The 25905-nt window shown below is 43.2% G+C and overlaps 2 protein-coding genes across 5 annotated transcripts; one reads left to right on the top strand and one right to left on the bottom strand.

Annotated features, from left to right (window-relative positions):
• The first annotated feature begins 1546 nt into the window (after positions 1-1546).
• On the top strand, positions 1547-6251 carry tril (TLR4 interactor with leucine-rich repeats). The gene has a single exon (XM_086193839.1). The coding sequence runs from the start codon at positions 1547-1549 to the stop codon at positions 3965-3967; it is 2421 nt and encodes an 806-aa protein (XP_086049965.1). The 3' UTR covers positions 3968-6251.
• LOC147240956 (cyclic AMP-responsive element-binding protein 5-like) lies at positions 5874-24074 on the bottom strand. Of its 4 annotated transcripts, none has more exons than XM_086193840.1 (11): positions 23951-24074; positions 20864-20930; positions 20493-20586; positions 19183-19292; positions 18637-18878; positions 15262-15388; positions 14866-14937; positions 8633-9004; positions 8274-8558; positions 8073-8181; positions 5874-6721 (listed from the first exon to the last, which is right to left on the bottom strand). In XM_086193840.1, the coding sequence occupies exons 2-11, from the start codon at positions 20915-20917 to the stop codon at positions 6585-6587; spliced, it is 1602 nt and encodes a 533-aa protein (XP_086049966.1). In that variant the 5' UTR covers positions 20918-20930; positions 23951-24074; the 3' UTR covers positions 5874-6584. The 4 variants fall into 4 exon arrangements, 2 of the variants coding, with proteins under 2 accessions (XP_086049966.1, XP_086049967.1); XM_086193841.1 differs by lacking the exon at positions 23951-24074 and adding an exon at positions 23739-23936; XR_015111295.1 differs by having other exon boundaries at positions 6592-6721; positions 7697-8181.
• Positions 24075-25905: the final 1831 nt, after the last annotated feature.

Raw genomic sequence — 25905 nt, 5'->3', positions numbered from 1 at the left:
TGCATTTACTTCCCTACTTTCAAGTTCGAGATCAGATTTGGCACCTTTCTTTATCAGGCACACTTAGCGACCCAAATTCCTCTTTTGTAAATGTCAACCATCTGTGCTCCTTATGGCCCCTGGCATCACAAGGCATGTTAATGAGAGGATGGTAAATTACAGTTGAGCTGCGTTTCTATTGTACAAACTCGGCTGTCCATGTGTTGCACTTTTCTCTTTGGCAGACTGACTGAAAGTCCTGTGGGCCGCAAAACACATCAGTTCACTACAGCTGCTTTATTAATCATTGTTTGTCATCAAAACCAAAGAAAATAAGGATTTATGTCTTTGTTGAACTAAAATTTGATGTGTGATTCTGGTTGTGTGTCTATGTGCAGCGCATGAGCGGGAAGGACGTGGAGGTGCACATGGGATTCCGTGGGAAGGAAATCTTCCTGTCTGCTTTGTCCATATGGGAGATCTGATCCAGATCTCTGAGCCCCCAGTGGCTGCGGGGGAGTGGCAAAAAAAACTCGGTCAAAGGGTCTCTCTCTCTCTCTCTCACTCTTCAGTTTCAATCACAAAGAGCTCTGATGGCATGGGAAACTGTTGCAGGTTACATTGCTAAAGCAACTGAGGCAAACAACAAAATCAAAACAGAAGTGACGAGGAAAAATAATTGGTAATATACCTTACAATGAGGGTGTGTCAATAGTGATTAGTTAATGCATAGTTAATTGTTCGTAATGCACAATTTACTGTTACTTTTATGATAATCAATAGATTTGCAGATTTCAGCACAAAGGGGGGGGGGTATTGTAGTGTTATTTAAGGAATATATGTTTCCCACCTTGCAATTACGGTCATAAAGGCACTTAATAAATGATCAATTATGCTTATGGAATGGTCATTCAGCACTCATGAATATAGGCATTAACTAACTGTTATTAAGGTACCCTTGAGTTATCAAATAAATAATAAAATTAAAATCAATAAATGATGAAGAAATAATAATAATTTACATAATAAACAAATTAAAAGAAGAAAGAACTTTTAGGACTCTCTCTCTAGTGAAGTCGTGAGTTTGTGTTTGAGGACCTTGGCACACGCGTAATAATCTTATGCGTCAAGTCTTGTGGACATCTGGAATTGGCAGGGTCGCAGAGTTGCGGGGGAGGGACTAGTTTACGTGTGTGTGTGTGTGTGTGTGTGTGTGTGTGTGTGTGTGTGTGTGTGTGTGTGTCTGTTTGTGTGTGTGTGTGTGTGTGTGTGTGTGTGTGTGTGTGTGTGTGTGTGTGTGTGTAATTCGCAGCAGATGACCACTTGGGGGATGGAGGTTTACTTGAGAGACGAGCGTTTCCTCACTCAGCAGCATCACAGCGCACCGCGCGCACGCACACACACTCGTTCGCTTTGTGTGTGATGCTGCTCAGTGATGGGACCTTGTTGCGCTTAACGCGTGCCGCACTTTTCAACGCAACAAGTGGAACATGGTAGAGTCCAGCGTGAGAGAGCAAAGCGGCGACTGCACCTGAATGCTGCTGGCTGAGCTTGCCGCGCTGCGGGAATGGATACCGGCACTTTCGTGGCGAGGGTTAGCTTTTTCCTCCTGTCACTGGACAGCGTCTTTTCGGGCTTTTGTCCCGACCGCTGTGACTGTCTACACCCGCAGCAACTCATGTGCACCAACCGCGGCTTGCGAACCGTACCCAAACCCAGTGCGCGGGTGCCTGAGGACGTGCAGGTCTTCAGCCTCGGGGGGAACTTCATTGGAAACATCTCTGCCTTCGACTTCACAAGGTACAGCGACCTCGTAAGATTAAACTTACAATACAATCAAATACAAACAATTCATCCCAAAGCGTTTGAGAAACTCTCCAAGCTGCAAGAGTTGTATTTGGGACATAATCTTTTATCAGCTATTCAACCCGGGACTTTCCAACCCCTGAAGAAATTAACAATTCTATACAGTAATAATAATGGCATCACAAAAATCACCCCGGAGCTCTTTGCTAACTTGGAGAATCTTGTTAAACTTCGCCTGGATGGAAATGGAATTGCAGCTCTGCAGGATTCTGTGTTCAAAAGTCTGCCCACTCTACATTATCTACATCTGGAGTCCAACCAGCTGCATCATATTCACAGAAATGCTTTTTCCAGACTCACAAACCTGCGCTTTCTGAACCTGGCCCATAACAAGCAGTCAGCCGTGCGCAGTACTCTCACTTTTTCTCAACTGAAAGCTTTAACAACATTGCTGCTGTCTGAAAATGAAATCCAACACATCGGAAACAATGTCTTCCAGAATCTAAAAAAGCTGTCTAAGCTGTCCCTCAGCAACAACAGGATTTCTCATCTGGAAAGCGGAGCACTGACGGGTCTGTCCAGCCTCCGAGAGCTTCTCATTGATGGCAACCAGCTGGAGGAAATACCCGCCGGTCTCTTGGACCCTCTAAAGCGCATCGAGGAGCTGGACTTCAGTGGCAATCAGATCTCAAATGTGGAATCTTCAGCTTTTACACAACTTAAACATTTAAAGGTGCTGAAGCTGAAGAACAACGTTCTCACCAGCCTGTCCGGAAACATTTTTGCCCTCAATAACTTGCTTTATGACTTGGATCTCCATGGCAACAACTGGACGTGTGACTGTCGCCTGCAGGAGCTGAAAAGATGGATGACAGCTGCTCATTCTCAGGGCAAATTGTTGACTGTTTTTGTGCAGTGTCATTACCCAGCTTCTCTGAGGGGGAAGTATCTGGACTATGTGAACAGTTCCCAGCTGCAGTCCCTCGGGAACTGGACCCATTTATGTGGGAGCCAAAGAGGGCCAGAGGAGAGCCGGGGAGGGGAGGTGCTGGTAAAGATGGAGGACAAAGGGAGAGGGGATACAGTGAAGCAGGAGGAGAGAGGTGGAGATGACCAGTTGGAGAAAGGGGGAGAGACAGGGGGTGGTGTGAAGCAGATGGAAGAAAAAAGGAAAAGACACAGACAGAAAGAGGTGGGGATCCAGGGGGACCAAGGGGGGGTAGAGGCGGAAGCACCCTCTCCTTCGTTAGAACTCAAGAAACCAAAGAGGGAGTCACTCAGATCGAAATTACAACCCTCAGCAGAGTCGGATGGGAAACGCGCCAAAGGAAAGCGAAGGTCAAAGGTTATGACCAGGACAGATTCACCACCTTTGAATGCTGGAGGCCAGGACAGACCTGATCCCAGCACCACTTCTTCACCGGTCCAGTCTGGAGAAAAGTTTGATCTTTTGAGGTCTGATTACGAGACAAATCTACCCGTGATCACGGATCCCTGCGTGTTCAACCGCCATTTTATCACCAACGTGTCAGTGGACCAGGTCACGTCCAGCACTGTCACTGTCCACTGGACCACCAGGGATCACCGCCGATTCACACCAGGATTTGGGCCAGGTCTAGATGAGGTCCACTATCGGATTCTGTTTGACCGTTTCAGCACAGCAGATCGTTTCCCTCGCTATGTTTACGCTCGTGGCTCCGCCCGCTCAGTGACCCTTCGAGAGCTCAGCTCAGATGTGACCTACATGGTGTGTGTGGAGGGAGTCGTCGGAGGATCCGTGTGTCAGGTCGCCCCACGTGACCACTGTTCAGGATTAGTCACCCTTTCTGAAGGGCTCAGCCGTGGAGGTGCAGTGACCTCTGACCTCCAGCTAGTGACGGTGGCGACACTGGCCGGGAACGCCATGCTGCTGCTTGTCGTGGGAGGGGTCTGGCTGGGGAGGAGCCTGAAGAAGAGGCTGCAGCGGAGGAAGTCTGCTGTTCATGTGCGGCACATGTACTCCACCAGGCGACCTTTTCGTCCCAGCGCCTCTGTGTCCACGGACTTTACCTGCTACCAAAGCAGCCGTCCGGCACGACTTACGCCTTTAGAAGAAGGCGACCTCATTGAGTTTCCCTGTGATCGCTTTCAGGACAACAGCTGCAGCCGCAGAGACAGCGACATGCCCAGATTCTCTGACTAGAACCACCAGACCTCTGGAATACAGCAGCAGAAGTAGACTTTTATAGATCTGGTGGCCCGGGGCTGGCCAAGACTTCCTCAGGGGTGTCCTGGGTTTGACAGTTGAAATACGGTGATATGAATTAACACCTACATGTATATAAGTTATGAGCTGCCCATTATTGATTCCAGCAAATGTGATTAAAACCCCAAATGGATTGGGCTTGTGGACTGGAAAGAGATGCCAATCAATGAGTGAGTTAAACAATCGTGAAGCGCATGAGTGATAAAATGTTTTGTAGAAAAGGCTGCCATTCAGATATCAGGTTATCCAATCCTCTGTCTCCGGCCCTGCTTGAATAGTTGAGCAGGAAAATACTGTACAACAGGAAGATATGTGAGCGGCTTTGCCTTGCAATGCCACCCCCACCCCCACTACACCCCCCCCCTTTTTTTTTTAAAGAAACCAACCTCCAATCGGGGCTTTGAGTTTGACCACAACTTCCAGGATTAACATGAGAATAGAACAACTGAACTCACCGGGGCTCGTTCAGACACCAGAGGAAGTCTAAATCCCTCTCACATCCTCCTTCCTCCTCTTCCTCTTTTAATTTCCTCGCATCTGCAAGTGTTTTTAAACGTGTGCATGAATGAAGGATCACTGATTTCAACCATGGTGCTAGTATTGGGTTCACGGACATCCCCGTGTCTCGTCATACAGTAAATATTTGTACAGAATGTCACGTCGGCTGCTGCTTGTTGGGAGAGGAAAAACGCTTGTTTTGTATCACATCTATCATGTTTTATACTTTTACATGGAACTTTATAATCCCAAAATCCCCAAAAATGTGACTGATTTGTTTTTGGAATGTTTATGAACGGACTGTGGAATATTTACCTCTATAGACGTCTGATAATGAGAAGTACAGAAGGTTTAAAGAAGCCATATTTTCGAGGTGTTTTTTTCATCTTTAGTCCCAGTATGATGATGTCATCATATCTCAGACGGACAATCTCTCATCATGTGGACACTGTGTGGATTTAGAAATTCGATGAGTGCTTTTCAAAGTCTGAGATGGTGGGTCTCCTCTTAAATAACGCTGAGATACGTTGCTTCACTCGCTCCTCGTTTTATTTATAATGTTTCTTGTGATTTCATCCCAGAAAAAGTCAACTATTTAGCTTGCTATTGCTTTTTTTTAAAAAACAGAACTTGAGAGGACAGCAAATACATGAAAACAGTCCATCCTGAGTCATTTATTAGTTTCTGACTCTTTGAAAGAAGGAAACCAGTAAAATTACACCAAAAATACTGTATCTCTGAACTACCTTCAATCAGTGACTCATATTTAGGCTGCTCTGTTTGATATCCTTCGGATAAGTAATGTTTTCTTCCACCGCCTCACACCTTGAATATTTCACATTTGATGGTTTGCAATATATTTATTGTCTTATTAAAATGTGCAGAAATGATTGGCATTTTAATGCTTTTGAAGAAGATTCGTGAAAGACAAATGTGTGCATGCGCGTCAAGATGAGATCTGGCAATAATTAAGCAGTCCCTTTGTTTTAGAAGACTGGGTTGAGGGTCCTCCTGCACGTGGCCTGAATCACGTGCTCATGCACCCAAACTATTTAAGTATCAGCAAAAAAAAAAGTAATTAAAAAAAAATTTGTGGCTCAACATCTAAGTGGGAGATTCTCACTGTCAAACTATTTTTAACTAAAAGAAAGATAATCAGTGTGAGTCTTTAAAGGCCGAACAATCAAATCAACCGTTAACAAACCCGTCACTAGATGGCGCACTAGACCATACTGTATGTAAAGAATCAGACACTGCGACCACTCATCACTGCCGTCTTGGTGTCCAAAAAAAAAAAGATTTTACAATGATAAATTCTATGAATAATCACAAGAAAGATACCAGAATAAGAGTTTTTTATTTTAGCATTAGATTTACAGAGATTGTCAACATTGTTACAGTACAAAACGTTTCATTTAAGTGCAAATTAAATTAATCTGACTGAAACACGAGGTGCATTTTTTTAGTGTCTTAGAGCAAGTGTGTTAAAAAGTGCCTGAAAGGAGCGATACCATACAATCCTGTTTTAAATGGCTTTTCAAGACATATCTGTTTATTTACAATGCAACGATATTAAAAAGGCAATTTTTTTTGTCTTGATTTGAATTATTGTTTGTAGAAAAATACACAGTTGTACTATTTTGAGAAGCTGCCTCTGCATCAAAGACAGAGAAGGGCAGAGACACTTGCATATGCGTTGTTAGAAAAAAATTAGTGCAATATACAGGAGCAAGACTGACTGAAATGATGTTGGATCCAGTTGTTATGTAACCATCACATTCTTAACAAAGCTTTAAAACCTGTTATGGAAATGGAGACAATATGTGTGTCCTCCACAACATACAACAGAAAAGATGAGGAAAAAACCATTCATCTGTGTATCCACAGCTGGGTGAGACTGTGTGTGTGTGTGTGTGTGTGTGTGTGTGTGTGTGTGTGTGTGTGTGTGTGTGTGTGTGTGTGTGTGTGTGTGTGTGTGTGTGTGTGTGGTCATGACCAACACATATTTCAGTTGTCCAGTCTCAGTCCCTCGTCTACGTGTCAAGACTAGACACGACTAGTGTCCAGGTTGCGGGTCGTGCTGTGAGTCGCCTCCAGCGGTCGAGGATGTGGAGATGCTGTTGTGTTGGATGGCCTGCAGATGAGACCCAGAATCTAGAGGGGTGGGACTTCCTCCCGGGCTCACCCCTGCAGCTGGACACAGAGACAGCTGTCAATCAAAGTCACTCTCATCCTGTGTGGCTTGTCCGTTCTCTGAGAGCATCCCCGTGTAGACAGTGCATGTGCAACAAATGAATAAATACAGTTGAGATTAAAGAAAATATCTCTTTTATTTTAACAAATGTACATACAAGTAAAAAGAGCATAGAAATACAGTAAAAGAAATGAACAAAATCTTACATCCCTCTTTGTTCTCTGAAAACATAAAAGCTGTTTCAGTTGAAGCCACAAGGTGCAAAGTTGTTGTTGTTGTTGTTTTGTTTTTTTAAATTTCATTTCAGGCTGATTACAGGTCAAGTTAATGTTTAGAACTAAATTTAGCCTGCCTGGCGTGAAGGATGATTTGTGCATTGCACGTCAGCGCCTATCTGTTTTATTAAATGAGAGTTTAAAAAAATAATATGGTTAGATATTCCTTTGTTTTAAGAGTCCACACAGATATGGGAGCTCATTTACATAAAAAAAGGGGCGCAAAAGCAATACGAACATAGCCTCGATAATAAAAACGATTTCATGGTAAAGCATTAAAATGAAATGTCAAATTGTGGGATTAAAGTTATAAATATTAGCTGAAAATGAATAATTATTAAATAAATAAGTCATAATTATGAGGTAAAAAGTCCTGATAATGAAAGAAAAAGCCAAAATCATGGAATATAATAATCTTTTAATTCTGAATTTATAATCTTATAATTTTGACTTTTGGCAACTACCTTTTTTTCTTTTGTACATTTTATCTTAAAATTGTTATATATATCATCAATGCAAAGTTTATATGTTCTTTCAGCGGAGGAAATGGGCTTCCGTATGCATGTGTTCAGGTCTCTGGCAGTCTAAAAGTGCACGTTCTGATTTTTGAGAATTTTTATTTTTTTTAGGGTGGACCAAACTGTGAAAAAGAACCCCTGTAAGTTCTCTTTTGGGTCCGTTTCAGGGAGAACTAATTACCTTTGTGGTGGGAGAACCCAACAGGTTGGGAACCGTGGTTGTTCCGTTTAGCTCTTCTCCTTCTACAGCTACGCTGTCTTTGTTTTGACGAGTGCAAAATCGACATTGTGATTGAATCTGTCACAAAATGATTTTGTCTTCTTGTCCACACTTTAGTAGCATCAGCTCGAGGCTGTCCTGTGAACGTTGTGAATTCCTGCTGTGGAAAACCACCTCAAGTGCTGTGTGTTTGCACTGAGGGCTGTAACCTCGGAGCCCTCCCTTATGGTCACATATAAGGTGACTGATTTAGGCCTCAGTGGGAGATGGAGATGCTATGATGTCATAGCTGGTGAAGATACTAGAGAGGGGTACAGGGGGAGGGGGCTTTACTCACTGGGGTACCCCTGTGCCTCTCTCTGCCGGGCAGTGACGGGACAGTCCTTGTGGGTGAGCAGAATCTGCTTCAGCTGACCCACCTCCGACCTCAGTGATGTCACCTCATTCTGGAAGCATACAAATAAATAAACACCTTCACCTGCACGTGTGTGTGCGTGTGTGTGTGTGTGTTTGTCAGTTAGGAGAGTGTATGTCCCACCTGTAGCTGCAGGTTCGTGTGCGTCAGTTCTTCAGCTTTCTTCTCCAGAGACGACACCCACAATTTCCTCTTCTGCCGGCAGCGGGTGGCTGCAGCACGGTTGCGCTCCAGGAACTTCTGCCTGCGCTCGTCAGGGTCCTGCTCTGCTGTCCTCCTTCGACGGCTGCCACCTCCTCCTCCTCCTCCTCCTCCTCCTCCTCCACTGCTGCAGCTACCACCTGCCTGCACTGCATGCTGGGAGTGCAGCGGCTGTGATGGCTGCATTTGCTGTGCAACTGGTGACACCTACAAACAGATCTTTTTAGAATTGCCTCGCTGCACCTAAAAGGTGACACCACCAGTACAGAGCGTCATCATACCTGTGCAGGAACAGACAGTGGTGGTGCAGGAGGTGAGCCCTGGTGCAGGTGGGGGGGCGGGGACTGGTGAACCTGAGCGTGCGATACATTCCTTGACTGCTGAAGCTGGTGGCTGTGGGAGCTGGCCAGGTGCTGTGGAGGCGGAGCGTGGCACCGCTGTGGGTACGTAAGAGGTGGAGTTGGAAGCTGCGGATGATGATGGTGATGATGATGATGATGATGATGGGGATGTTGGTGGTGTTGTATTGGAGGTGCCTGCTGGCGATGTGACATCATCTCCATCATGTGGCCCATGGATGTCACAGGGTTGCTGACAGAGACCATTCCTGGGTGGTGGTGCTGGTAATGATGACCCAGCGTCTGTTTGGATCTCTGAGTGGAGGAAAAAAAACACAAACAACTTAGGAGACTTTTCTTTTTAAGATAAAAAAAAGCTGATGTTCAGTTTGTTGAACATCACGGTTTATTGAATTGATGACTAAGTGTAAGAACAAAACATGCTGACAGAACAAAAAAATAAAAAATAAAAGGCCACAACACACGAGTGTACTGCCTAAATACCAGACCTCAGTATTGTTAAGTATACTGTCATTTTGTTGCCATAATCAATACAGTTCCTCCTAATTGTGTTTTTTTTGCCAGAGGGCCTTAGTATATGAATCCTTTAATATACGTAGTGATATACGCAATCATTACAAAATTTAATGTAAAACATCTTAATTTCCAGCATAATACTCTGTCAAAACAATGTATGAGCTGTTGTGCATTTTATCCATTTATAATAATATATTTTTTTCTGTTTCCCCTGTGTAAACATTTGCTCCTGGCAGAATAAATTTCGATAAGGTAATTCTTTTTGGTAATTTTTTGAGCCCCCCCCCCCCCCCCCCCATCAAGGGTTTTGAAAGCTGGTCAGATATCTTTAACATATAAACACATTTAACACGCTTAATTCTACAGAGACAAAATTGGAAACTTATCAATGATTAATGAAAATATATTTAATCGAAGGAAAATGAACAAATGCATGAAACAAACATATTTCAAACGCATTATATCTGATTATAAAAGGCCTCTCACTGGGCCTCATTCATTGCTTCATTCTTGGGCACAAATTTGTTCGAAAGCACATGGGATTTTTCACCCTGCAATTGAGTCTGACAGACAGGAGGCAAAGCCTGGTGAGTCTTTGTGACTCCCTGCTCCCGACATCTATTGTGTACCTCTTGTAACTGCCAATCACCCAAACTCGCAAAGGCTTCAACGCTTAAGAGGTGCACAATAGAAGTCGAGAGATACAAACAGCAAGGAGGCTTTGCTCCCTGTCTGTCAGACTGAACTGAAAAATCATTCGTGTTTAAGAACAAATTTGTGCCTAAGAACATTTCATGAATGAGGCCTAATGTCTTATGACACTGCTTGTGATTAGACAAAGTTTTTCCATCCCAGGGGGCTAACTTAGCAGCGGCTAAATTTGACGTAGCAGCTTTGCTCCATGTCACACACCGGCTTCACCTATGGCTTTATCCCAACATTACGCTACACCGCTTTTAAGGATTCAACTTCTACATCATTTCAAATCTGCTGTGACAACCTCCCACATTTCTCATAGTCATCCACGAGCGTGAAGACAACTGTAGATAAGAGAGGGATAATGTGTTCCAATAAATGCTGCCGTCTGCAGCTTGATACCTTCACACTCTATCATTCCCACCTATCATCTGACTAAATAGACTGTAAGAGCTAAATTAAACCTCATCTCACCTTTCTCCTCCACTCAGCAGAGGAGAGGCAGAGAGGGAGAGATCGTGTTTGGAGCATGACATCACCCCCCACCACCACCACCACCACCACACACACACACACACACACTAGCACCCCGCCCCCCCAGCAATATTGCTATCTGCTCCCTGTTACACAATATTTCTTCAAGAGAAGAAGCTGATTTTTTTCCCCTCCCTCAACCATTCAGAGACGAAAAAAGGGAACACATTTAGCAGCTGCCAAGGATGAGGTCACTGAGCTGTCTGTGCCAGCTTTACCAGCCAGCCAGGCTGCCAGTCAAACACACGCACGCACACACACTGGAGAGGACGGGCCGCGAGCATTTCAGCTCTGTTTACTACATAGAAACACCCTGACACTGGGGCCTGTGATTACATCATGGATCTCCTTGGCCTAGATGACACACCGCGTTGATATTTCTGTCTGGAGGGATCAGTGAATGAAGACTGAAAACTCCACATGAAACTCTTGTCAAACATTTACTTTCCACTTGAGCTGCCGGGGGGGGGGGGGGGGTGTTACTGTACAACCGAAGTGTTTTAATACACTTTCTGAGGTTTTACAGAAGCTGTTTCACACCTCTGAAATATAAAACTAAATTACAATAGAAGAAAGTCTGGAAAAGTGTGTGTTTGTGTTCCGATTTGAACCTGCGTGACCTGAGCAACTCTGAAACCAGAAACCACTTTTGATTAAATCATGACCCGCGAGAGTGTTTGTATGTTGAAAGTGTGCGGACGCATTTCACAGTTTTCCCTTTTGAAGTTGCCTTTGATAGCACACATACTTTTAACAATTCATACTACATGCACCTAGAAAGAGGACATGTAATATTTAAGAGAGGAGAGATCGAGAGCGTGTTGACACAAAGAAAATAAAACAACCAAAAAGCCAAGGAGAGCATGTACTGTGACTTCCTCTGGTGTTTGTGTGTGTGTTTGTGTGTGTGTGTTCAAGTATATAGTTACACTCTTTCCTCCTCCTGTCTACTCTGATTAGAAAGGAATATACCAAAGTAAAAGTGCTAAACTGGAATAAAAATACAATCAGGAAAATGTTCTAAAAGTTTTGAAAGTAAGTGGACGCATTGTAAGACTGTTATTTATGCTACAGTTAAATTGATATTTTTCATGCATTGATGTAGCAGCAGGGTTTTTCATGCTTCGTGTAGTTGAGGTGCAGGTAAATTGAACTATTAAGTGGGATTGCAACATAATAATTTTGACTGGTGGAGGAGCGTAGCATGGGTCGAGGAGGAGGCTGTTCATATTCTAGGGGCAGATCTGTTTAACGTAGAGAAAATGTATGTTCTTTACATTGTTTTTGGCAGCTTCGATGGGCTTGTGACCTGCCTCTCGCCTGATGGCAGCTGGGACAGGCTCCTGAAACAGGATAAGTGGTTGATGATGGATGGGTGAATGGAGGGATGGTTGGATGGATGGTTTTAGCGGTGGTACCTTGGCGGAGGTATATGCTCCCTGATTGCCCTCTAGTTTTAATTATGGATCAATGTGTGTTAGTTTTTCAGTTTTGATTGATCCGAATGAAATGATCTTTTTTTTTAAAATAATACTGAAAAATTGAGCAAAATACCATCGCAATGACCATCCTTGTGTGTCCCACCAAATTCTGAAGCTGGAGCCATGTAATGTTGTTGGAGGGAAAAGGATGGATTACTGGCAGAAATGGAATCTAATAATCATAACAGTGTTTTAGTTTCTGTATCATCACTGGAAACTATGATTTGTTATGTTTTTGTTTCCTTAGAACCATACTTCCCAGACTGGGGTTCAAACCCCCTGGGGGACATGGGGGGGTACGCCAAAACAATCTTTAGTATTCTCCCAAAATCCTCCATCAAAAATAAATACTTTATGTTTTACTTACACCAGTCTGCAAAGACTGGCTCCTTCTCTTCTTCTACATGGCTCTAAGCCTGACTACAGGCACCTACAGGCACCAAGTACTAGCCAATCAGAGGTTGAATAGGGCTGTAGGCAGGTCTTGTGGGGATGGGCACCTAGTAGGCTTAGGGTCATTTACTCCTAGGTTGGAAAAATAAGGCACTCTAGCACCCAACTTGTTCCTAAAATATGGATAAATGGTTGAAAGAACCTCTGATCATCTCAACCATCCGCTCTAACGCCTCGAGTACCGTGTCTGACAGAGCTAGTGCTAATGTTAGCAATGCTAGCGTATCAGCTGGTGACGCTCGCACCTTCTGTGGAGGTAGAAGGGATACGCAGCAGAGGGACGAATGTTTCAGAGGGGTGCAGAACTTTAAAATGTTTGGGATGTACAGCCCTTTATATCTTCAGGGAGTGATGTCTCTGTCACAGAGCTCAGCATTTACATCAGTCATTTACAGTCGCCTGGAACAGACAAATCAAAACCTTGTGACTTACTTAAGCTGCGCTCTCTCTAAACAAGCTGTTAGAGGGTGTTTGTTTTCACTGGATTTCTTCATTTAGTAACTTGTAGCAAGGACAAGCCGATCACTGAAGCTGACTGGTCGTCATGGCGACCGCAGCAATGGACATTCCCACAGAAATTATGATCACACACGGTGGATGTAGAGACGGAGCAAAATGACTTATGGAGAAGTTATTATGGGCAACGTGAGATGGCAGTTAGGGATCAGAGGGATGTGTGTGTGTGTGTGTGTGTGTGTGTGTGTGTGTGTGTGTGTGTGTGTGTGTGTGTGTGTGTGTGTGTGTGTGTGTGTGTGTGTGTGTGTGTGTGTGTGTGAGTGTTTCCCAGAAACATGTCTTCAGGAAGATACACCATCACTACCGCTGACAGCTTACAGATCCTTTGGACGCGCAGGAATAAATCTGAGAGTGGAAAGAAAGGAGACGGCAGGCTCGCTGCTTTTATTAACAACAGATGTTGCCACCCTGGTCACGTTACTGTGAAGGAACGCTGCTGCAGCCCAGACAGAACTGTTAGCTGTCGTGCTACATCCACACTACCAACAGAGTTCTCAGGATCCACTCAGTTAAAACAGGACTCTCCTCATCATCTCCAGGGACTTTTTTATTTGCTCTTTCCTAGCTGCGATTGTAGGCTGAAAAAGTTGCTCAAGATGGCTACTACTTTGTAACCGTTTGGGCTTGTGAGAAGAAGGATCATACACGAGTGACCTTGCAGGTTCCACTCAGGGAAGGAGTTAGGTTACAATCTGCACCTTGTAACTAGAGCTCTTTAAGTCACGTCCAGTCAAAAATGTATCTGTCCTTGTTCCAACACTTAAATATTTCAACTCCACCTTGTAGCATGATGTTTGTTTCACGATACAAAACACCTTCACTGGTGTAAATTTTCTCTTTGTTCAGTGAAAATTTAATTTTAAGAGGCAGTCCTAGGAACATTTGTCCTGGGAGCATCATTTGTGTCGTCACGTATATTTCGGATGCTGGAACTTGTCCAAATTTCAGGACACACAAGTATGATGTGGAAACTTGAATCCTTCAAGTTACAAACAGTGAAAACTCACGCCATGGAGAAGTAGGAGACATCTTAAGTTCAGCAGTTAATGATATGGGATATTAAAAATATTTCAATTTATATTTCTATTCTATTTAATCATAATGACTGAAAAGTCGGTGGCATTTTAATGATGTTACGTGCAATACTGACGATGATTTGATATGTTCTATCACCAGTAGCACCAAGGATTCTGAAAACTCTCATCAAATCACGGTAAGGATAAATTCCTTCTACATAATTACTTTTTTATTATATTTGTTATAGTTATTATCATTATATGAATAAATAATTCTGATCAAAATCTGATCATCAATCAAAAGCTGACGGGACGTCTTCTGATTATCGTAGTATAAACACATTTCTGTGGTTTCCAAAATCATCAGAATCAAAACAATGCAGAATTAATCATTTCAGAGAAAGGGTGAGGAAGATGCGCGCGTCATTGGTGATCATTCTAAAACCGCATGACCGGAAATTAAAGAATTATTATGGCAGTTAGTAACATATCACTGGCGTTTTTCCGCTCTAATTCAGTCCCTCTGAAACTGTAGATTTATAAAGAAATTGATGATGGATACTTTCATTGTTTAAAAGTCATATCGCAAAAATCGATTTGATGTCTAGTTAGTAAGTGTAAGTAGTTCATGTGTTTGTGGCGCTGTTATTTTCAGCAAGGAGAAGCTTGGATACAATCTGAACTACAGCTGCAATGTCATATCTGACTTCGGGTATTGATTCTTTTTGAGTTGTGGCCATTTTTTTAAAGATTCGCCAACATTTGATGAGTTCTCCCTTGGTCTGTTTTAAACTTCTCCATCAAGTTTGTTTCAATTCAACCTTATCATTTTGACTAAAACAGGAAAAAAAGAAACAAACAAAAATGCTCCAATCATGTAACCTCTGACGGACTAATCTCAAGACAAAGGAGGAACGTTCCCCTCAAACGGAGTGGTGAGTACCTGAGGCGAGGAGCAGGAGGGGTTGTGTACGGGGCCTGGTATACCCATTATACAGGACATCTGCTTCTCCATCTGAAGCGGAAAAGAAAAATGACACGAAAATAACCTTTCAATCGTGACAAGAAAAAGCTTCAGCACGTATAAAGAGTTCCCCGCAAGGTCACATCCATCTGCAGTTTGACACGTTTTGATTAATTCATTCTCAAGAGTGAAGTGAATTTTTCTGTCAGTCATGAATATTTCTAACTTGGGAGTCTTGACCACTTTGGCCACTATACCTGCATCTATAAATCATAATGCACGCGTTTTTCAATTTGTGCGTGTGTGTGTGTGTGTGTGTGTGTGTGTGTGTGTGTGTGTGTGAGCAAGAGCACGAACTCAGTCTCCCATACTTACGGGCATGTGCTGAGCAGATGCCCCTTGCATGGCGGGGTCTGGAAGGGTGCCAGGTAAGGAGGCTGGCAGTGGTTGTCGGTGTCTGTTCCGCATGTGGAGGAGGGAGGAAAGCGGCCCAGGAACTGGCCTGTGGTCAGCCACAGAGACAGAGGGAGGAGTCACGCCAGAGAGCCATCCACAGATAAAGTTTCACTAATCTGAGTTCAGAGAGAGTTGAAACACTTATATCCGGGTCTTAATGGTAGATGGAGCTGAGCGTGAGATAGACGGGCATGGGTTTAAAAATCACACAGGGATGGATGACATAATTGGAAGAAGTTACGGAAGAGAGATACACGTGAGGAAGAGTTTGTGCAGTTAAAAAAGGAAAAAAACTGTGTTTTTTCTTACTCACCACATGCGGTGTCGAGCAAGAGATTGTGTAACAAGTACTTTGATGATTTACAGTCTATTACAACTGGATTCAAAGATTTACACAAAAATACACAGAAGATACTCCCTATAGTCATTAAACCATATATAATATTAATCAATCTGTAAGATGAAAACATTAAAACGGAGAGATGGAAAAAAAACGTGACAGCTTGAGAGGGAGGAGAGAAGCCAAGGGATCATAGCGGGGGATGCAGAGACCCGGGGTGCCATGTGCTGACCTAACCGCTCTGGCTGTCAGCCAATCAGACCGCGTGGGCCTTGCTGAGGTCATCAGTAATGATGTCATCATTGAATGTGGGGTATGCGGCCCGTTTAACATACTGCGAAATACACACCAACCCAAAACAGCGTCTCTTAACGTAACCACAACAGTTCTACCGGGCCAACAGCCAGACACTCAGAGAGAGCAGGTCGCTATGGAGACCGGTGGTAAACATGAAGGGAAACAGTCAGACACATGATCCATGGTTCACTTAGTAACACTTTGCTGGTTTCATTGACATGCTGTCTGGATTCAGCTGCCACTGATTTACTGTACCATCACTAGACTGTCCACTCGCTCCTCACTGTCCTGTCATGTTCTGTCCGCTGCTGGACAGATGTTTGGAGCTTATGATGTCACTGACGTACTTCTGGTACCTTGACTCATCTAATCAAAGGCAGAGGTGTGTCAGAGGCCTACAGTATGCGCTGGATGAGCGTCTTGATAAGAGCGGACTTTTAAATTCCTCTCAAAGCTCTAAGTTTCATCTTGGTTGCACGGTGGTTTGTTTCTCCTCCTATTTCCTCTCATACAGACACAACTAAATACATCTAGAAGTCAGAGATAATCATTCACCAACTACTCTAATGCATTTGTTTTTTTCTTACTGATTATATGAGGTTTTTTTATAGTCCTCATTTCTTACATCTATTGTGTACCTCTTGTAACTGTCAGTCACCCAAGTTTGCAAAGAACTTTGTGTTACATGAAGAATCCAATTGATGTCAGAAGCAAGGAGTTACAAACAGCCACCAGGCTTTGTTTCCTGTCTATAAGACTAAATTTAGGGCTGAAAAAGCCCTAAAGTGACTAAAAATCAATATGTTAATAAAAACTTTAATAAGGGCGGCCCGGTGATTAGCACTGCCGCCTCACAGCAAGAAGGTTCCAGGTTCCAGTCCCGGCTCCAGCACAGGATCTTTCAGTGTGGAGTCTCCATGTTCTCCCTGTTCCTGTGTGGGTTCTCTCTGGTACTCCAGCTTCCTCCCACAGTCCAAAGACATCAAGAGGGGACGAGGCTGATTGATACTCTAAATTGACTGTAGGTGTGACTGTGAGTGTGAATGGTTGTCTGTCTCTATGTGTTGGCCCTGTGATGGACTGGAGACCTGTCCAGGGTGAACCCCGCCTCTCGCCCAAAGGCTGCTGGGATAGGCTCCAACCCCCCGCCCCCCACCCCATGACCCTTAAGAGGATAAGCAGTAGAAAATGGATGGATGGAAAACTTTAATTTTCAAAAATAAAAATTAAAGAGCTCATTATATTTTCAGTGATATTGCTGCGATACTGAAATACTAAATAAAATAGAATACATTTTCAGGGGAAATTTAAATGCTTTTGCAATTGTAAAATAATTAATATAATAATATAATAATATCTAATATAAAAATGTTTATTTGTGAAAAATGTTAAATAGGGCAAACATTATATCAGACATATTTTATAGGTAAGAAAATCTATTTCACACTCTTTTGATTTAGGATTCATTCTATTATGTAGACCAATCTTGTAAAAACAGAAGTTATAAATATCCTCCCGTCCATCCATCCATCCATTGTCTTCCGCTTATTCCTGTTAAGAGTCACGGGGGGGGGGGGGGGCTGGAGCCTATCCCAGCGGCTACGGGAGAGAGGTGGGGTTCACCCTGGACAGGTCAAAGTTACAAATTAAGAAGGTGAAAAAATAAATAACTTACTAGAATTGTATCAGATTTAATTGATCATGTTTCATCGTCTGTCTTTTATAATTTTTCATATACAGTATGTACCAAATTAAAAAAAAAAGCTGCATCCATCAGATTCAAATTTTTGGAATTTTTGGAATCACTGAAGAGTCGCATTGTGACTAAAATGGAAGCGGGGTTTTAAATACAACCACACGCGGAACGTGCTTTATAATCAGACATCCAGATAACTGCTCGTCTACACCGCGTAGAACAACTACAATGTGGGGTTAAAGGAGAGCAGCTTCTGTGAGCTGTTGTACCAACGACAGGAACTCCTCTAATCTGTCTGGTCAACTGTGTGATAACTGGGCAGCAATGAAAGCTGCACAGGCACTGAGACTCTTAAAGGGACGGTTCACCCCAAAGTTTAAAAAAAAAAAAATGAAAGCAAATCCTCATCATCTGTATGATATTAATCTATTAAGATGAGGTATTTGTGCGAGTCGATGAAATTTCAAACCAAACTTAGAGATGTTTGCCTTTTCTTAAACTTGCTCAAAGCCCCCCAAAAAATACATTTGGTAAAAACTCAGCAGTAACGTGTCAGTTCAGAAGTCATGGCCTCCTGACTGGCGATAGTCCACACATTTAAGAACTCTTTTCTTGGACCGAACTACACTCTTATCAGTCTACGTGCTCGCATAGTTTCTGTGGATTAATATCAAGATGGAAAATGTTTGAGTTTTTTTTTTTTTTAGTTTGGGGGTGAACTGTCCCTTTAACAAACCTGACAAAGGCTTTTGGCAGGGTGGTGGTGTCAGTGAGTTTGAATGGGTTTTAATCAGAAGTTCTCCATCTCTTTTGCTATTATTTTATTCTCTTCTCTTTATCAATTGATATTGAAATGTTTTGTCAAATTTCTCTTTGTTAAATAGAGTGGAAAAACTCTCCAGAGGAGAATTAATACATAAAACATTTGTGTGTGCATCCAGGTGTGTGTGTGTACACTCACCCTGAGTGTGAGAGGGTGGAAGGAGCCTGTGTGATGACAGACCCCGACTGGGAGGAGGAAGACAGAGTTTGCTGGGCTGCCAGGCTGCAGCTCAGGCCCATCATGGGGCCATGGGGCTGGGGGTGCTGCAGAGGATGTGTCTGGGGATGGTGCAGTGGTGGCTGGGGATGCGGGTGCTGTAGGTGAAGCTGGGGTTTGAGCTGGTGCTGGTTTATACAGGGTGGCCCATTATGAGAGAGCGTCTGTGGGAAGAACGATGGAGAACAACACATGAGAGGACTCAGCTACTGAGGCTTCAAATTCTGGTGTCTGTTTAGTGATGGTGTGCATGAATTTGTTTGTGTGTTTGATGCCCAGGAGTTTAATTTACAGGGGGGAATGTGATCTCCTGGTGTGTCTTTCCTGCAGCAGGTCAGATATCGTCAGCTGTCTAATTGGGTCGGACTTATCTCCCTCTCACTCAGCTGTCACTCAAAACACAGACCTCAGCACTCTTGCTTTCTATTTCCTTTAGCGCCACCTGAGCTTGGTTCCTGTCTACTATACCTGTTTGCTCTTCTCCTCTTCTTGTGCCTGCAGAAACTCCTCCTCGATCTCCTTGAATAGACCAACCTCTTCACAGTTCTGCAAAAAACGGGTCGGCGTCGGAGTCTGGTCTGGAATCATTACATGCACATGGACAAGTAAAAAAAAGAAGAAAAGACAGGGTTAGGGAAATGGTTGATGTGCATGGACAGCTGCTCCTCTCCCTCTCTCTGTCTCTCTCTCTGTCCATGATAGCATCAGTCTGTCTCTCTAGGCCGTCTAAACATGCAAGGGTCAAAGGTCAGGGGTCAGCTGGCTCTTTGTTTTGACATGAGATTTCCTGCAGGAGGCGTGACAGGGTTCAGGACGCAGACACACAAAGCGAGAGGGACACGCAGAGGGAGAGTCTGGAGAGGTTTGTGCTGATGTTTACATCCAGATAGACAGCTGTTTCCATGGGAACAAACTATGTCACATGACAGTGTGTAGGTCATGGTGGTACAATGCAGGGGGGAAAAAATGCAACCGTGACCCCTCCCTTTGTGTTTGTGTCTCAAACACTCAAGTTACAAGGGTACAACTACTTTTTACATTTGCCTTCATGTCACATTCAGTGTTGTTCTTTTTGTTTGTTTGGTTGTTTGTTTGTCTGTCAGCAGGATTATTGAAAAATGATGGAGCGGATTTTCACCAGACTTGGTTTAGGGGTGTAGCATGACCCAAGGAAGAGCTCATTTCAATCTAGGACAGACTGGTTTCAAATCTGAGGTCACTCTCTAGTTCTCTCTATTTTCATCATAGTTTTGAAGCTAAATTCTTATTGTTGTCTCCAAACTCCAGTTTAAATAAATTGTACTCCTCAGCTCTTAAAGACAGGATGACCCCCATGGTGGTGAAGACTCATATCTGGTTACATCCATCCAGTCCTACCAGGAGACTCGAACCTTTTTCCCACGATTCCAAATATAAAACCCCAAATGTGCCTCCTGATGGTGATATCTGCATGTTTGGTCTAATCTGATGAAGTATAAAGTACACGCTGCAACAGGAGCAGCTCTGTTTCACAGTAGAGACTATCTGAGAGAAGGAAGCCTCTATCGAGCTTATCTGATTCCATACTGTATAACCTAGTGTCATCATTTTTTCATCAAGCCCTGCAAAGAGATCACAACACACACACACACACACACACACACACACACACACACACACACACACACACACACACACACAACTCCACTGACAGCTAAAAGAGTTGCAAAACAGAGCCACCAAAAAAAAAAAAAGACACAGAGCAACACAGAGCAGATTTTCTCCCCTGTCTCTCTCACCTGTAAAGGCCGTGTCTGTCTTGATGGAGGGGAACCTGAGGGTCATCTCATGTTTGTGTCTGTGGATGATCAAGTGCTCCTCTAACTGGAAGCGCTGCAGCACACCGACAGAGTGAGAAAGATATCAAGAGATGCGAGCGGCTGTACGACACAGGATGAAATGCTCAGTTAGATCAGAAGACTAATGGTGAACATGGGTAACTACAGATTGTGTAGCTCAAGTTATTTGCAAGAAACAATTGTACCCTGGCATGCTCCAATTAAGACTGATCATGTTTGTCACATTTTTGTTTTTTTTGCTGCAATATATATATATCTATTATTTACAATAAACCTTACATTACAGGTGTAAAAAACTGTAACCAACTGACCTGAGAGCAGCCAGGGGCCTCGCACACATATGGCCTGTCCTGTTTGTCATTCATGTCATACACCAGCCTACACAAACACAGAGGAAGATATTATGCTCCAACATGCAGTATGAGGGGTAGCGTTCATTTAATTTTGCTTAGGAAAACGAGACTAAAATGTTCTCCCATTTCTTGTTTTAAGATTTGTTGACCAGAAACAAAGAGTAAAACAAGTCTAAAACTAAGTATAATCAAATGACTAAAATGAGATTAAGACAAGACGAACATGGAGAGTTATCAAATGGAAAAACAAGACGACAAAAGACTAAAAGTAACGAGAATCAAAGAGACTAAAACAAGAACTTAAAACTTATAACCAACTGAATGTCTACAGCCAAATTCAATCTAACATAATCAAATAACTAAAACAAAACTAAAACACGTGGTAAACTAAAACAAGACTACAATTTTTAATTAAATGAACATCTGGAGATTTTTGGGAGTCTAGGTCATTTTCATCGTCTAACGCTAGACTAAAATAGTTACAGTTTTATTTGACTAAGATAAGACCAATGCTCAGACTTTTAGCCAAATAAAACTGACTGAGTAAAAACAGGATGCAAATGACTAAATACGATTTTTTAAAAATTAACTAAGACATAAATTAATTTTAAAAAAAGCTTAAAAAATAGCACTACACCTGGGGAACTATGATCTTACTCGGTCGCAATTACAGGTACAATACCATGATGTCATGCAGGAGGCAGCTTCTCTGTTTTATGTTTCTATTTACGCAGAGACAAAGCGCTCAGATGAATCCTGCAGTCTAGGCTGCCATGATACTGTTATCCTCCTATTATCATGTCTTTATTGTGGAAGTGGTGTGTAATGAGGTAGATGCCAAAGGTGATGAATGTTTTGCCCTGAGACTCGACATTATCTGGAGGAAAATGATCCCTTTGGTGCCAGTGGGAGTGCAACAGACACTGTCTCCGGCATGGCACTGCTGTATAGGTAGTCATTTTTATTAGGACGGGGGCAATTTGTTTGTGCTTTTAAAACCTTTCATTACTAATAATCTGTCAGCACCAAAAGGGCATAGAACTCTATCAACAGCTGCATTTCATAAATGAAGTGTTTTTGTATGCAATCAGGCTTTCATTGTGGCATCATATAACACTATGAAAGGATGCGTGCTTGCTTGACATACAGTAAAAATAATCAGAGGACAAAACAAACAGAGTGTTGTGCTAACCCGGGTTTGACCCAGCCAGCACTTCAGCTGAGATATTAAGGCAGTGATGAGGGTAATTATGACTTATGTGAAGGGCTAGTGCTGCTGGGCCTTCATTTTCCACTGAGAGTAAAGGAAGACTCCCTGACCTCAGGCATTCCGCCGAGCCCTGCATCACTAAACAAGACTCATCATTCACACGCTTGTAGAGAAGACCCACAGGTCAGAAGGGCAACCTTCTCTTAGACAAATCATCTAATAGGCCTACATGCTCATAGTTCATGATGAGGAAATATATGATTAGAAGTTCATTACATATTTAGGAAACAGTCAAAACTATGGTGAGACATAGACATGTAGTCACAGGTACACTGAAAGTTTGCGTGAGCGGGGACAAGACAGCAAAGTGATGTTATGGGAAAGAGTGTGAGCTAAAAAGAGGAGTGAGGAGAGCAAGGCAGGGAGGACAAAAGTACATGGTTCCATAAGAAATGGAAAGGTGGTGGGGTGTAGAGTGACATTAAGGTGATGGAGAGGGGGGAATGGAAAGGAGAGAGACAGAGAGAGAAAGAGAGAGAGAGGATGATGATACAATGAATGGAAGAGAGAAGGAATGAGAGTGGGAGGTGGCAGAGGGGAGGGCGGCACCAACAGCCTACTCCTGACAGGTTTGAACCTGCTTCAGCCCCCATTTTCCAACCCCTGGCAAGTAGAGGTGACTTCATAGGTGTGTGTGTGTGTGTGTGTGTGTGTGTGTGTGTGTGTGTGTGTGTGTGTGTGTGTTGTGAGCGTGTGTCTGTGTATGTGACCATATGTGTGTTTGTGTGTGTGCATAAGTGAGTGTGTACAGGAGCATGTGTATGTGTGTGTAAGTGAGCATGTGTGTGCTACAAAATGGAAAGAGCTAGCATGCATGCACAAGTGTCCAGCACAGTATAGTTACTGTAGATAGAAAGATAGATAGACAGACAGACAGACAGACAGATAGATAGATAGATAGATAGATAGATAGATAGATAGATAGATAGATAGATAGACAGACAGACAGACGGATGGATAGATAGATAGATAGATAGATAGATAGATAGATAGATAGATAGATAGATAGATAGATAGATAGATAGATAGATAGATAGATCTGATGGTAGAGCTGCAGTTTTCCCCCTCTCTCCCTCTTTCGGCAGCACTTGTAAATGAGCAGACTCAGCACATTTCCAGCAAACCCTTCTGTCAGAGTGATTACATCAATACGGAATGACGTCACCTTTAATTCATAAATCCTACAGCATGCCATGTGTCCATGTTACAACGGATTAATAACCGAAAATACAAAGAAAAAAAAACACAAAACACAAAAAACATATTTTCGACAGATAAATATTTGACTCGGCGATTGATCTTGGCAGAACACACACTTGCACTCAAGACTGCCAGCCGAAATAAGTCGCTTTTAAGCTGTTTGTTATTTACTCAAAAGTTCCCGAGTTACACACAGCTCAGCCAATAGAAATGAAGGAGCGGTTCCGAGTGTTAGCGTTCGGGCTGGATGTGCCCGGTGCTGCCTTCATCTGGCTCCGTAAATCAACCTGTTCCGCTCATAAACAAGCCCGCACAGCTGTAGCCCTCCGAGGGTGCTGTCACACCCCCCAAATAGACACTCACGCTCAACCCGTCCGCCTGCTGATGAGACTCCTCTGGGACAGCACGGCCAAAAAAAACTTCCACCATTTACTTTCCAGCACCGTAAAGAAGTCCAAAGTGAAGATATAACAAGTTCGCGAGTAGTTGGGAAGAGTGCGCGAGGCGCCGGGAAGAGGAGCGGACAGGAGCGGGGCTTCAAGTTTTGTGAATGGAAGTAAATTGCGGTGGCTTACCTTCAAGTAGAGAGGGACCAGCGGCGAGAGGAACCACGTTGGACTGGAGCGCGATTACAATACGATCTATTTACAGAAGCATTACATCATCCTCCCGGTGACGTCACGTGGGATTCCTGAACTTCTAAATCATTGCGGTCCCGTACGGAGTGAGAGGGGCTGGAGGGTGGGGGGGTGGGGGCGGAGTTATGACACCGGCCGGTAGGGGAACGGGACGGAGCTGCTGCACGCTGGATGTCGACCGACAGATAAAGCAGCCAGTCAGTCCGTTTAGTTTAGACACCCCCAGCACCAGCAGTAACGGGACGAGACGAGGAGTTTACCCGGTGGGCGGGTGAGACCCGGCCAGGGAGCTCTCTGCCCCCTCCCACAGTCTGAGAGCAGCGGGACGTCCAGACGTCTGTGTCGAGTTAATGCGTCAAAATGAGTAATAGCTCACAACTTAACAAAAATAAATAAAGCTTTACGAGAGCAAGGATGCAGCTATTTTTATAGAACTAGACTATTGTCATGGAACATGGGGGACATCAGGATCAGTGACAGGTAAATGGACGACAGTTAATAAAAAGTTGCAATGAGCAGAAAGTCCTAAAATAAAGATAAACATTATAACTTTATTTCATTTACACTTGTCCATATTTGGTCTTTATGTTTTCGTCATGAGAGTGACGTTTATCTGGGTTTACAAGTGAAACTCAAAGGAGGACGAGAGAACGATTATAGCAAGTGAGAAATATTGTGGAAAAAAATTGTTGGGAAGGAAATTGACTTGATGAATTTATTTATTCTACCATCTCATGTTCAATCCCTAGCAGAAAATATCAGGTACAGTTACAGTTTAACAGCTTTGTGTTGCACAATGACAACAATACCACTTCTACTACGACTGATAATAATAATAATCATCATCGTAATAATAATCATAATCATAACAATAATAATAACAATAACCAATGTGTTGCGTGAATTATTTTAAAATATGTTAACGAGGGAGATAACAACATAAAATACTTGACATCTATTCATAATCCCTTTGAAAGAGGGGAGTGGACTTGAACTTAGTTCTGCTGAGGTTGATGGAGAAATATAAACATTCACAGTAAGATTAAATCATTATACAGTGGAAAGAAACTTAAATGGGAGATGAAATGTGAGCTAATAGAGTTCCATCAAAAGTTACCTTTGGAAACATTGATAAATATACGCAATATTTTTAGGGTTTTTTTCCATCAAGTTGCACCGAACAGAGATGCTCAGTTATATTATTGCTTCAAAAATCCCACGTGAATAAATATCCACTTTTATTAAATATGTTCAAATGATTTGTATTAGGCCATGAAATCTCAAAAGAACACAATGGTCATTCCCATCTCCCCTGATCTATGCCGTCTAGGAATACGTCTGTGTTGACCATGTTTGGTCAGGCTTTCCGGTGCTCCCGCCAGGCTGGAGCAGAGCTGAGGGATTTGGTTTTGTTGTGGTTCAAGTGCGAAATGGGACCAAACCCTACTGACTCATCTTCCACCAATCGCCTAAAGTATGCAAAGCCTGGTAGCTATGGCAACAAAACGAAACAGGAAGTTGTGATGATGTCACTTTGTGTTTTGGGCTCTTCCCCCATGCGGCTGTGAATCAGAGTTCTGTTTTCAGTGAAGATAGGGGATGTTTTACAGCACGCGTGCGTGCCCCAGCAGAGTAAGACGCTGAGAGCAACACAGCCACAGCCAAAAGAGTATGACGGGCGGCAGCCAGGAAGTCTCTGGTTGGTGCCCTGGAGCAGACAATGCCTTTGGGATTACAACTACCTGCATAACTCAGTGGCCAGAGCAGCCATTACATTACATGTGGCATCTTTGCCCCAGCAGGGCTATTAACAGCCAGCCAGGGAGCTGCTTTACAGAGCTGCCTGATGTCACCTGGCTTGTTGAAATATGGTGTTTAAGGTCAAAGGTCAA

This window comes from Aulostomus chinensis, chromosome 22, assembly GCF_037954235.1.
Source record: "Aulostomus chinensis isolate RoL2024-O1b breed Wild chromosome 22, RoL_Achi_v1.0, whole genome shotgun sequence".
Lineage (NCBI taxonomy): Eukaryota > Metazoa > Chordata > Actinopteri > Syngnathiformes > Aulostomidae > Aulostomus > Aulostomus chinensis.
This window is presented reverse-complemented; position numbering and strand designations above follow the sequence as displayed.

Excerpts from the sequence above, each read along its gene's own strand:
- LOC147240956 (XM_086193840.1), bottom strand. The coding sequence starts at position 20,917 with ATGAATGACAAACAGGACAGGCCATATGTGTGCGAGGCCCCTGGCTGC. Across the intron at positions 8,182-8,273 it reads ACACGAACCTGCAGCTACAG|AATGAGGTGACATCACTGAG; the intron begins GTGGGACATACA and ends GTATGCTTCCAG. Across the intron at positions 6,722-8,072 it reads AGAGGCACAGGGGTACCCCA|CTGCAGGGGTGAGCCCGGGA; the intron begins GTGAGTAAAGCC and ends CTCTGTGTCCAG.
- tril (XM_086193839.1), top strand. The coding sequence starts at position 1,547 with ATGGATACCGGCACTTTCGTGGCGAGGGTTAGCTTTTTCCTCCTGTCA.